General features: G+C 41.1%; 1 protein-coding gene across 10 annotated transcripts in view; it reads left to right on the top strand.

Moving 5' to 3' along the window:
* MBD5 (methyl-CpG binding domain protein 5) overlaps window positions 1–13482 on the top strand; it is a 149365-nt gene that overhangs the window by 108094 nt on the left and 27789 nt on the right. For all 10 annotated transcript variants that reach the window (XR_005105627.1, XM_037396356.1, XM_037396355.1 and 7 more), the window contains one exon: window positions 784–2922. Coding sequence is in view for 9 of the 10 variants with exons in the window: in XM_037396356.1 (XP_037252253.1) it covers window positions 784–2922 (2139 nt within the window). In the remaining variant the exon portion in view is untranslated. The remainder of the gene's footprint in view (window positions 1–783; window positions 2923–13482) is intronic.

Below are 13482 nucleotides of genomic sequence, written 5' to 3'. Positions count from 1 at the left end.
GAAAACAAACGGTAGAGCCCCTTCTTAAATTAAGCATCTTCACCCCAAGCAAAGCTCGTTGCAGAAGCTGCAGGGAAAGTAATACAGGACATGATATAATGTATGTCTTTGCGTGTTCAGCAAGGCAGTTCCCAGGACCAGATGAACTCAGAGGACTGGAACTCGGTGCCAGCGAGTGATGTGGAGTAGCTGCGTCCTGCCTTGCACAGCCTCGGTCTCTGCAGTGGCCTGCTTGGCTGAACAGACATCTGGGCCGGAGCTGTATGGCATGGCTCCCCCGGCATCCTCACCGGGGACCGCAGCTGGGGCAGGACCCTGCTCGCGGTGGGGTGTGGGGAAGCTGGGCTGAGCCCTTGCTGGGCTTTGTTCCTCCTGGACTCGATAGGTGGCGCCAGAGGCTCCTTTTCCCTGCACAGGGATCCCCTGCTTGCTCCTCCCGCCAGCTCTTCCAGCGGTACCCAAAGCGGTGATGCTGGAGGTTCAGGAGTAGGACACGAGTTGATGGTTAGAAAGAAAAGACGGAGGGGAAGGACAAAGATTTAAAGTTGTCCGTATTTATGCACTCTTTATCTGGGATATGGAGATCTGTACTGCTGCGCTATGTAATAGGGTAGCATGCACTGTTCCAGCAACTACTTGATGGTTTAGGTATTATTTCTGTTGAGGCAAAAATTTAGCCAAGAGGCTTTCTAGCTTTTATAAATATTTTCACACGCAGTAGTTTTGCGCTGAAATGTGTGACAACAGATTTCAAACCAGTAACTGTTGTGTTTTTAATATCAGGTGCAACTCCAGTAGTTCCTACTCGAGCAGCAACTCCAAGATCAATGAGGAATAAATCACATGAAGGAATTACAAATTCTGTGATGCCAGAATGTAAGACTCCTTTCAAGTTGATGATAGGGGCATCTAATGCCATGGGTAGGCTTTACGTGCAAGAAATGGCTGGAAGCCAGCAACAAGAACTTCATTCTGTCTATCCTAGGCAGAGATTGGGTAGTAATGAACTTGGACAGAAGTCTCCGTATCGTGGCAGTCATGGTGGGATGCCCAGTCCAGCTTCATCAGGATCACAGATATACGGAGATGGCTCAATCTCTCCTAGGACTGACCCACTTGGAAGCCCTGATGTTTTCACAAGGAACAATCCCAATTTTCACGGAGCACCCAACTCTAGTCCTATTCACATGAACAGGACACCTCTGTCTCCACCATCAGTAATGCTACATGGTTCTCCCATACAGTCATCCTGTGCAATGGCTGGAAGGACTAATATACCTCTTTCCCCAACCTTGACCACAAAAAGCCCAGTAATGAAAAAACCCATGTGTAATTTTTCAACTGGTATGGAAATACCACGAGCAATGTTTCACCATAAACCGCCCCAAGGTCCACCCCCACCTCCTCCACCGCCTTCTTGTGCTCTTCAGAAAAAGCCATTAACATCAGAAAAGGATCCACTTGGCATACTTGACCCTATTCCTAGCAAACCAGTGAATCAGAATCCTGTTATCATTAACCCAACTACTTTCCATTCAAATGTCCACTCTCAGGTACCTGTGATGAATGTAAGCATGCCTCCTGCTGTCGTCCCTTTGCCAAGTAATCTTCCTTTGCCAACGGTAAAACCTGGTCACATGAACCATGGAAGTCATGTTCAAAGAGTTCAGCATTCTGCTTCAACTTCCCTTTCTCCTTCACCAGTGACGTCCCCAGTTCATATGATGGGATCCGGGATTGGAAGGATCGAGGCTTCTCCCCAAAGATCACGTTCTTCTTCCACATCATCAGATCATGGAAACTTCCTGCTGCCTCCAGTAGCTCCACAGTCATCGTGTAGTGGTATTAAAGTTCCTCCCAGGTCTCCAAGGTCAACAATAGGGTCACCGAGACCATCAATGCCATCTAGCCCTTCCACCAAACATGATGGACTTAATCAATACAAGGACATCCCTAACCCATTAATTGCTGGAATGAGTAATGTATTAAATCCTCCAAACAATGCAGTTTTTTCTACTGCATCGGCTGGAAGCGGTTCCTTGAAGAGTCAGCCTGGTTTGCTGGGAATGCCTTTAAATCAGATCTTGAACCAGCACAATGCTGCCTCTTTTCCAGCAAGCAGTTTACTCTCAGCAGCAGCCAAAGCACAGCTAGCAAATCAAAATAAACTTGCTGGTAACAACAGTAACAGCAGTAGCAATTCTGGACCTGTTGCCAGTGGTGGCAACAACGAAGGACATAGCACTTTAAATACCATGTTCCCTCCTGCTGCCAATGTGCTTCTACCAACGACTGAAGGGCAAAGCGGCCGAGCAGCACTGAGAGATAAATTGATGTCTCAGCAAAAAGATCCTCTGAGAAAACGAAAGCAGCCGACCACTACGGTGTTGAGTTTGCTGAGACAGTCTCAGTTGGACAGTTCCGGAGTTTCCAAAGCTGGATCTGATTTGATAAGAAAGCAAAGTCAAAGCTCCTTTCCCATCAGTTCTATGTCCCAGCTACTTCAGTCCATGAGTTGTCAAAGCTCTCACATGAGCAGCAATAGTACCACCAGTTGTGGGAGCTCAAATACTGCTTTACCTTGCTCTGGTAACCAGATGCATTTTGCAGACACCAGTATGAACTCTGGCAGTCTCCAGAACTCGCTGGCACAGAGTTTACCCTTGCGAGGGGAAGGTGTGCACTGCCAGAACACAAACACTAACTTTGTCCACGGTACTAGCCCGGGCACAACCAACCATCTTGCAGGTTTAATAAATCAGATGCAGGCTAGCGGGAACTGTGGGATGCTCAGTCAGTCAGGAATGGCTTTAGGAAATTCCTTACATCCAAACCCACCTCAGTCAAGAATCCAGGCATCCTCCACGCCAGTGATACCAAACAGCATTGTTAGCAGCTGTAATCAAACAAGTCCTGAAGCAGGTATGTTTCCTTTTAAAAGGATACCCCTGTGTTTGACTGCTTGGAAATACATGATGACTGTTTTTAAATGGGTTCCTTTTACACATCTGCTTTTTAAACTTGAGTTTACCAATATGAAGAGTATGCCTATTTCATGCTGATATCCACATACTCAACAACAACGCAAGTAAGAAAAATACAATTGTAAGCTAAAATAGATCTCCCTTTATCTGAGCAAAATCATCCTGGCCTCCTTACTGTGACAACTCTTGCTTCTTTTAACTGCCACGCATTCTACATGAAGTCCATCCATGCACTTTTGTATATGCCCAAGCATACACTTTTATCACTTGCCCAAATAAATTAGGGTTTTTTTCGCAGCAAACCCTGCTACTTCCACCCTAGAATGCTGTGGCTAACCTAGCAGTGTATGTCCGGGCTATGCATGTGTTCTTTACTGCTTGCATTAAAGTGTTGGTGTTACCAGATACTAGGAGTACAGAAGTTTACAAAATAACCCGTTTCAGGGACAGCGTGGGAGAATGCCGAGTCTGTGTTTGCCTTTATCATGATAATTTTACTAAGCTGGTAATTAAATGGGTGAATTAACTGTATATTCAGTTGGAAGAGTATAGAGATTTCCTGGTTTATTCGTCAGTGAAGACTTGGAGAGGAAACAGGTACGCTGCTGTTACTGTCTCCTTGCTGTTTAAACATTAAAAGGGAGATAGCTCAAAAAATTGTATTTCATTTAACTACTACTGGTTGAACAAAGTATACGGTTTTGGAAGATGGTACCGTGATATTTCTTAAGCAGAAAGAAAACCTTCCATTTGATGTTTAAGTCTTTCAGCTTGGTTAACTTTCAAAATGTGTGTTTGATACAATCATAGCTAAACTTCATCAGGTCAAATGAAAGTGACTGTAAGCATGCAAGCAGCCTCCCTCATTAACCCAAGAAAGAACCTGATATGTATTCCTGAGCTTCCTCCAAGGGAGCTGTTTATTCCTTAAAATATGGAATGGAATCATATAAAAACTGAATTACATAAAAATAATTTTCTAATATTATGCTGGTCACAGCTTCTGATGACTTTTAAGGGTTTCTCTTTCCATTCCTGGGGAAAAAAGGCTTGCTTTTTTTTTTTCCTTAGCTATATTGGTGGTTTGTGTTGCAAGCCAGCCGCTATTAATCCTTGCATGGCTGTTTTGCCTTGTCATGCTGACAAAGAGGGGAGTGTTTCCTGATGTACTCTGTCTCTTCTGAGACTTTGTACTCTCTTCTGAACAGAACAAAGGTCTGGGTTTGCCTTAGGAGCTTGTTTCCGTGTCCCTCTAAGCATACTAGAAAATGCCTTTAGCAAGGATTTTTTGGGTTTCCACCTCTGTGGAGCTCGGTGGGGAGCACTGGTAGGTATGGGTTCTTCTGAATTGTCACTGTCCACCCAGCTGAAGAAAGCTGTGACGTTATTGCAGCAGTGGACCACGTTAACTCGCCCTCCAGAGAGCAGAAAAAACTGAATGTGATGTGAGATAAGAGTCTGCGCAGCAGCAGTTACCATCAAGAAGCTGAGCTGTAGCAATTCACCCCATGTGGAGTAAGGTTGAAAAGGCTCGAGATTAACAGTTGTTTTACATTACATAAAAGTTATCAATGAAGTGTTGCTTAAAGACTATTAAAGTAGTCTTCAAAGACCAAGAATCCAAGCTCATCCCGGTGCGGGATCTTCTCACCTCTGCTCCATCAGTTTGCCCCAGCCTTATGCCGTAGCTTCAGCAGGGTGGTGACTGGGAGCACTGGTGAAAGCTGCCTTCGGGCCAACGGCACAGCTTGGCAGCATTCCCCTGTTAGTTAATCAGAGCCTTTGCTTGTATTGCCAGTCCTTGTCCTCAGGCAAGCTGAATTTCTTCCTGAGAAGACAAATCTGACAGAACAAATCTGTGCATGTGTCAAAGCCCCATGAAGAAAAGTTTTGACATAAACAGCCAATTCCGTTCTCCTCAGTGTAGGAGAAGCAGTACGTGTAGAACCCCACTCAGGACTTCTCTTCCACTGTGGTATTTCCACAGAATGGTACTTTTAATACCCTGGAGATAGCTGATAGAATTCTAGCGCTATAATTATAGGGCCTTAAAGTGACACTTTTTTCCTTATGTAAATGGTAAATGATAGTTCTGCGCAAGCAAAGACTAGAAAGATTTTAATATGTTCTGTTCCTCACTACCGAAGGGCTTCGTGCCTGTAGTTCTGATGCTTGCAAAATACACACAACCTGCAGTTAATTATTTTATTAAATATCCGTGATGGCTAGAAGCCTAGAAACCTGTTTTCTTCTTTGAGATGAAATTTCAGATTCTGATATCTTTGTGTTATTCCCAGGGGCAAGGCCCTAAAACGGCGCATAAACCTTCATCCCGCCTCCTGCCTGAGTCATCGCCACCGTGCAGGCCTCAGGCGTAAGATTTAAATCTAATCCGTAGCCTGTGAAAATCCAGACTGGGGCTTTTTGTGTTGGCAGGAGGGTGGAAGCATTCTTTCCGTGAAACAAGTGTGAAATGTTGAATATATTGCATGAATAATAACTTTTAAAAAGAAAAGTTAGTTACCAGTCGTCATTCGGTGTCAGGTAAGAGGAATTATTGGGAATTGTTGTGTGCCAAGGCACAGAGAGTTGCTCGTTCTGGGGGCTGGAGCCGAGCAGTGTCAGCCATGCCCTGAGAACCACGCTTGCCAGAGCAGTTTAGCTGAGTAAGATGTCTTCAGGAAACTCTTGTGTTCGTATTGGAGTTTGTGGCTTTTCTTTTTTTTTCCTTTTTTTTTTTTTTGTGCTTTGTTTTGAAGTATTTTAATTGCTAAATCTGTTTTCTGCTTCTGTGCCAGCATTCAAAGTAGCTACTAATCAGAAAATAGTTCCTGAGAGAAAAAAATGTGGAGAATCACCACAATTAGATAGCTGGTTATTACCTAAGCTTTTAATTATATTTTAACCGCATGGACCAAGTTTTATTATTCTAGCTTTTGTTTTCTTCTTCCGCAGATAGTATCTTTAGTTTCCAGGTAACTTTCAGTATGAGTGTGATGGAATTAAAAATTAATAAATGCAGAAATAAAAATCTCTGCTTATGCAGTAGAAAGCTGTTGCAGTTTTTCAGGTTTGAGCCCTTGAAAACCAGTTATGCTCAAATTAATTTTTATTAACAATTTCAGTCTCTCAGTTATATAGTATTTGGGTTACAAACAGTGTTTAATAACAGGTGCCTTATAGGAGAGCTAGCAACAGAGCTGTATAGATTATGTAGGGCTGTCCCTTTGAAAAGAGTCCATTTTCTGCCAGGAGACTGGGTTCTAAACTCTTTTTTTTCCAATGAGTGGTGTTAATATTTCTGGTCACCTTTGACACTGTATTCCTCATTAATCAAGCCCTCGGACTTCTGAAACAAGCTGAAGGTAGAATCCAGTTTGCAGTTTTAAGATTTATTCAGTAAGCCACTTTGCCTCTCTTTGGATTTGTCTTTTCTTTTTGAAAATTTGTTCTTTTTGACTGCATCACTGTGTGATGTATTTTATTGCAGAGTTTGGTTCGTTTATTTTTTTTCTTGCTCTTACCATGTGCCTTTAGTCCAGAAGTTCTCCTTGTAGAAAATCTCTCTGTGTGTTGAACATGGAACACACAAATCCTGCTAAGAATGCAACATGCATAAATGATGGGCTAGATGAAAATGAGTGAATAATGTTTGGGAGTAAAAGCTATATATGGCTGATAAGGGAAATCAAGGGAACTAATATAATAACCATAGCAAACAGAAATAAAGATGATAAGTTGTCTCAAATATCTGAACGTCAGAAATATGAGAAACTCTAGGTCTAGAAGTTCAGTAGTGACAAATAAAGAGCAGATTTAGCAAACAAAAGCAATATCCCTCCCATAGACTCAAAAGAGTAATTTTTACTGCTGAAATTTACAGAATAGAAAATACTAAAATATAATTAAGTAAGGAGGAGCGCGCAGGACCAATAACAGTCAGTGAGGAGCTTCTATCCCACTCAAACAGAATTTATTTTAATACAGCCAAGTACAGTGTGATATAATTGGGAATGGAACATTGCCTTGGAAAACAGTGACTGAAGGACGGGGTTTAGGAGGCTTTGATTTAATAGACTTAATGCAAACTGTCAGAGCAGTGATGTAAAAAAAAAAAAAAAAAACAACTGAGTGGATCCTTGCTTGGAAACATAAAAATTGGAATATGCAGTGGAACTGGGGATGCTCCTGTCTCTGGATATAGTTCAGAAAACCAGAATTAGGATGTGACATTCCGGCAAGTGGTCACTCCTCGTGAAAGGTACAGAACTTTCAAAGGAGGACAGCAAAATTGATAAGGGGGGTTATTGATCAGACCTTGGGGTGTAAGTCCGAGGCAACATCTCCTCTGTTTTACAGAAGATCCTGAAGTCAGGCTCACCTCCCACACTGCGAGCTTGTCAGGAGACCACATGCCAGGGAGTCGGGCTGGATGCGAGGTATTCCAGCACTTGGGAATGCCCTGGAATCTGCTCTTTCAAAGAAGTAGCCAAGGAATAGTATCTGTTCCTACAAGTATTTATTCTTGGGCACTATCCGAAAAGGTGGAGGGCTGAATAATTTTTGGCTGGTGGGCAGACATTTGCTAACATCTTCCAGTGGCGGAAAGCTGGTGCATTCAGCATCGAAGGAACGAGTGGTTTCGTTCTGACGAGAATACTAGGTGATCTACTCTAGCAGAGGGTGTGTTGAGTATACGAACAGAATGTCACAACCCAAGTGTCCATAGGGCCCTTCTGAATGATGATAGTGGTTGCCTCTGACCTTAGCATCCGCTCAGCTCAGTTCCCCTCTTGCTGCCCTCCCATACCGCCCTTCAGGTGGCACAGAGAACAGCCCTGCTTTCACGCTCACAGCCCAGAGTACTTCTGCATCTGTATAAAACATTATCATATAACCTCATTATCAGGATTTAATCCTGGTGTAACCTAAAGAAGTCAGGAAAGATTTTTTTTTTTTTCCTGCCAAACTGACCGTTGGCTAGAGCTTGGCAGAGTGGAGTGGTCAGAGGTTGTCCTTCTGCAGAATCAGAAACTTGTTGATAATCAGATCGCAGCTCAGAGAAAAATCATTTCTGAGTCAGACCTGCCTGGGTTTTTTCTCTTCTACAGCAGCATGGGTGGATGGGAGACAGGTCCCAGTTCTCTGCTGTTCATAATGTTTTGGTTCCTCTTGCTTTTTGCCTGTGTAGCTTTTTGCCTGTGTAGCACAAAGCTCTGTCCCCTGAGGAGTGAACTGCTTTAGCCTAACAAAAGGATTTGTCCTTAATCTAGATGGAAAATACTGATGAAAAGTATTGTTTCAGATTTTAGTTTGTGAACCTGTGTTTCTCCGTAGTTTGGGGTACGTATTCTCCCTTACCTTCTGGGAGAACTGTGAATGTCAGTGCTTTAGATGGAAGGGAATGATGCTGCAGTCACGTCCGTATTTTGATGATGTGAGGAACCTACAGCATAAAGTTTTACAGGAATAAAAGGTTAAATTACTATTGGATGTAGTGGTAGTTATCAATACACTATAGGATCTTCTTTCTCTGAAAATGGTCTTTCCTGTGCATCAAAGAAGATGGAGTATTTCATAATATATCACATTAAATATGTATAAAGTGGCATATTCTAGCATGTTTCTGGACTTGCTCCCCAAAATTACTTTTATATTTCATAGAATTACAGAATCAGTAGAACTTTATTACTTAAAAGCAGAAGACTATCTGGCTGGCGTCCTTTATGGGGCTTGTTATGTCTTAGAAAAATTTTTTATTAAACTGCTACAACCCCTAGACAGGATGCCAACCAGCTACTCTTCTAATTATAAAGACAATTAAAATGTTCTATTGATTTTAGGTTTTAGCATTTATATAAACATACAGAGGGACTTTTCTCTGGTGGTGGGGGTGGGGGAATCACTGTTATTTAAATCTGGAACTACTTTTCAGCATTCTACTTTATTTTCCCTTGTAACTCTTTTGGGGAGGAAAAAGTGATTATTTTTCTATTCAGGTGAGAACTGTAAAGAATGGGGAGAATGTTCTCCATGAAGAATAAGGTTTCCAGGCATGGGACGTGTATGGTAGGTCGAGTCTGCTCCCTTCCCTGCCTTTGAAATGAAGATTCTCATTTATTTTCTCTTTTAAACTTTTATTAGAAGATTTATGAACAAAACCACTCTCATTCTCTGAACATAAAGGAATTACTTAGTAGGTATCAGCAATCTTGTTAGGTAAAACTTAATTGTTCACACGATAGGTTTTTGTGCAGCCGGTGTAAACATACCTGCTACCATGAGGGTTACAATAGAGGAAAAATTTGGAAGTGGAATAGACTTTTCTTTTCAAATTACCTCTATTTATGATTGTTTATTGTTAGCAAGTGCTAGCAAATTAGAAAAACTTGGGAATCAGCTCAATCTCTACTTAATTAACTCAGTTGTTTGGTACAGGGAGCTGAAATGAGTAAGCTTCTAATTTTAGTAGAAGTGGAAAAAGGAAATATAGGAATGATTTATTTATAGCTGCATCAGGCACATTATGCTGGTTGAGTTTTGGTGAGTGACGACCAGAAGAGGTAACACGCGAGGGTTGTGGTGGGGTCACGCACTGCCGCTTCTGCATCCTGGGGCACCTGCTCTGAGCGTGAGGCTCTTTCATGAAAGGGGTGCAGTTACATAGACCTCAACATTGCTACTACATCATTCATCCTTGTCTTTGAACTTGATCCCATTGATGTATATTAGCTATATTCTGAGTTCATCTACTGTTTGGGCCCCTTCAGGCACTGCCAGGCCTAGTTTGTGGATCACAATGGCATTACCTCTGAGGTAAATACCAAGATTAAAAGTTCAGCTCTGTTTAGCTCCACTTACCGAGCACATTGCCTGCTTAGACACACAGCTTGGGGTTTTCTTGGGTTGCTTTGTTTCATACCATTTGAATTTGCCTGTAACTCACAGTCTTTTACTTAACTGGACTTACCTGGTTAGTGTTTTAACTGCCATACGTTGTTCTAGGAGCTTGTATTAATAACAGAGGATTTGTAAAAGAATAAGAATGATAAAATAATGCAGAAATATGAGTCTTACTTTACTAAAGATATTATTGTGAAGAGGAAATTAATTTATTAGATCAGATTTCCCATACATATTTAGCTCTCACCGTGTTCTGAAAATATTCTGAAGCAGAACCACTGGGCAACACCAAGACTTGCTACAAGGTGGAATGGGAACTATTGGAAAGAAATAATGCTTTGTATCCCATTTTTAGTTTCCCAAATTTGCAGTAAAATGTTTTACCTCATCTACAGCGCATCTCCCACAACTGTGACTGGGGGAGCGATACAGGATGAGATCAGGCTAAGTGCCAACGCTGAGAGAATGCTGAAAGACTATCCCTTCATTCGCATGCTGTTGCCTTGACAGTTTTTTACTAGAAGACTGCTTCTGCTTTCTGTGAACAGCTCAGCACATCGGAATAGTTTTCCCAAAGTCATTTTAAAAGCAGCAGTGATGCTAAAACACAATAGTCGGAAAAGACGAGGGCAAGGAGAAGAGCCAAGGCTGAAATTCGGTCAGGTAGCTTTAAAAAAAGCGTAATTTTAAGGCTTTCTGTTGTCCTAGAAACTGCTTTGGGCTTTTTGCCCTTCCCCCAAAATTTTGACAGACTCCTTCTTGGCTAAGTCACTTTTCAGAAGATGCAGAGACTGCATGCTGGAGTCCTCAGTGATTTTCATCCTTAAAATAATCTGTAAACCCAAGAATTTGAAAAACACTGTTAAGAACAGGGCCAACATTACAGCTGTTTTGTTGTAAGTAAAAAAAAATAAAAAATAAAAAAACACTATCATGCAGCATTATGCCACTGGTAGTCATAGTAATACACTCAGCTGCTACAGTGATAAGCATGATACTATGGATAGGCAGTTAAATCTGTTTCACAGAAGAGCACCTTCTGTGCGGATGGGGTATTGTATATGAGAGGAGTTCACATTTTTAACTGGTTCTGCTGGGCCGAGAAGGATGTTTTATTTATTGGTCCATTGTTTGTGGTTTCGCTGGTGTCTCAAGGGAGCGCGCGATCTCGATAAGGAGACCAACTGACAGTAGTTTGTGGTTAACAGCTGAATTATGGTTTCTTCGGAAGTGAAAGCACCGTAATAAATGCGATTCCAGATAAATATCTTAAATGTTTTCCATTCCAAAAAGAAAATGGAGAATATAATTATAAAAATGTACAGCTCTTGGTGCTAAGTTTATAGGTAATTGATGGAATATGTAGTTAAAGCAAGAACGTGGTGTCTCAGATTTTTAAGGAATATGAGGTCATATCATTTCCATCAGCGATTATACTTCTGGGAATGTTAAGCCTCTTAAAGTCGTTAATTTGATAATATTGCCACTGATGTAAACTGTGTGGTCATATGTCCGAGTCATTAGTATCGCAGTAGCTTCTGGAGGCCTCGCACGTGGATTGGGGACCCTGTGCGGTAGAAATTGCACAAACCATTTGAGATATAGTGGTAATTACAATGCCTAATTGATCTTCAGTACTTTCACACCTTCATGATCTCAGGGTAAGGCGTGCAGTGAAACTTTCCTCTCTCCACTCTCACTGGATCTTTTTGAAAGGATTGTGCAGTTTTCTTCTGCAAGAGCTACTGCATTTTACCGGGGGAGAAGATGGAAACGGTGGAGAGTTTAGCAAGAAGCTCAATACATGGCCAAGGAGTTAAATGTGAGTTTCTGGCAAGGGTTTCAGAAACACCGAATTTTCTAAATAAAAAAAAAACAAACAGTAAAGAAAATACAAATATAAAATAAAGCTAGCTGCGCTTTTATTGAAGATGCAGAAAAGTAAGAATTGAGAAAGTGGTATCTATAACATTGATTTGTTCTCAATTCTTAACATTTTATAGGTGTTAATGAGTAAGTCCTGCACTTTTAGCTTCCTAAGTACTTAATACAACTGTTTTATTGGTTATTTTTATGCTGCAAATCCCAGCAATGTGCTGTTGGCACCACTGAAATATTAGAATACATAATGGATAGTTTCTTATAGGGAAATTATTCTTATGCGTTGTATAATAGCATTTGTATCATCATTTTTTAATTGGTATTCTTTTAAGTGCAGTTTTTTAGGAAAAGACGTATGTAGTTAATGTTCTTTGATTTGGTAGAAATACTTTTAGCATCTATGAAGGCTACAATAGTTTGCTTTCACTTGGAATTGTCTTGCTTATAAGGAGGCTGAGCATTATTCACAGTATAAGAAGTTGTTACATTTCCTACATATTTTTATGCAGACACAATGCTGCTGCTGCTGCTGCAGAAATGATACATGGCTTCTAACTCTTTGTTTAGTTGGAAATCAATAGCCCACAGCCAACTTCTTTTCCTGAGGACAGCCACTGAAGCTTGCTGTACAAGTCTTCATATTGTTCAAATCTTAATATTGTTTAAAAACCAGGACTCAAAACAAGATAGTCCTCCAACTATATCCTACCGCCCCAGTAACTTTTGTGTACATACGTGTTCCTGTCTTTTCATGATAGGACAATGCTCAGATATTAATGATAAATACCTTCCACTCTAATTTCTTTATTTTAAGTGAGCAGGGAGAGTGAATCTTCTCGAACACAGACTGATTTCATAATACCCTTTATTTTATTGTATCTGGTGAAAGAATACCTGTCAAGCAATACTTCAAAAAAAAGGAATACAGATAAAATCCACACAGAAAAACAAACCTGCTTTCAAAAGAAAACAAAATAAAAATGCTCATAAATAAAATACTATAGCCCACAAAGTACTAATTTTAAAAATGCATATCCTGTTCAATTTCGATTTATTTACTCCCAAAACATTCATTTGACACTCTAAGAGAACAATAGATCTACTTTTTCAGCATTCTGGATATTTCTTCTCACTGCATTAAAAAGACGGCTCCTTTTTCTCAACAACTGGCAAAATACCTTTTGGCAAACGTCTGTCTCTGCGAGAGCTGGAAGCTAGCATTTGTCTTGGGCTTTTATGGCTTTTAGTCTCACTCCTGGGTTTTTTCATTCTACTCTTACTCTTAAGAGCTGATTATTAAGGACTATTGTTTACTGAGCTAACGCGTACGATGCCTTGGGTTTCCAGGTTTCAAAATACCATGTTTTTATGAAACCTGGAAGCAAACTTGTGATTTCCTTTTAGCTTTCAGCTCCCATTCGCATTTCTCATCGAAAGTCTCCTGTCACCTCGGAGCCTGGACACTGTAATAACAAACCATTTCATATTGGAGGTCTGGGTGAACTAGCGCACTCTCGAAACTCTTTGGTGCTGCGGTGCATCTTCTTTTTTTCTGGCTGTCAGCCTTCTGCAGGCCTGAAGGAAATGCAAGCGGTCAGAATCACAGTCCTGTTCTCCTTACAGCACTGCTGGCCAAGACAGCTTGTTTGCGTAGGGATCTTTTTTCAGCTGTCATCCACCATCTGGTTTCCACTGTCATCCTGGCCTCTTTGAA

This window comes from Falco rusticolus, chromosome 8 (assembly GCF_015220075.1).
Source record: "Falco rusticolus isolate bFalRus1 chromosome 8, bFalRus1.pri, whole genome shotgun sequence".
Taxonomy (NCBI): Eukaryota; Metazoa; Chordata; class Aves; order Falconiformes; family Falconidae; genus Falco; species Falco rusticolus.
Note: the sequence above shows the minus strand (reverse complement) of the source record. Positions and strands in the feature narration are given on the sequence as shown.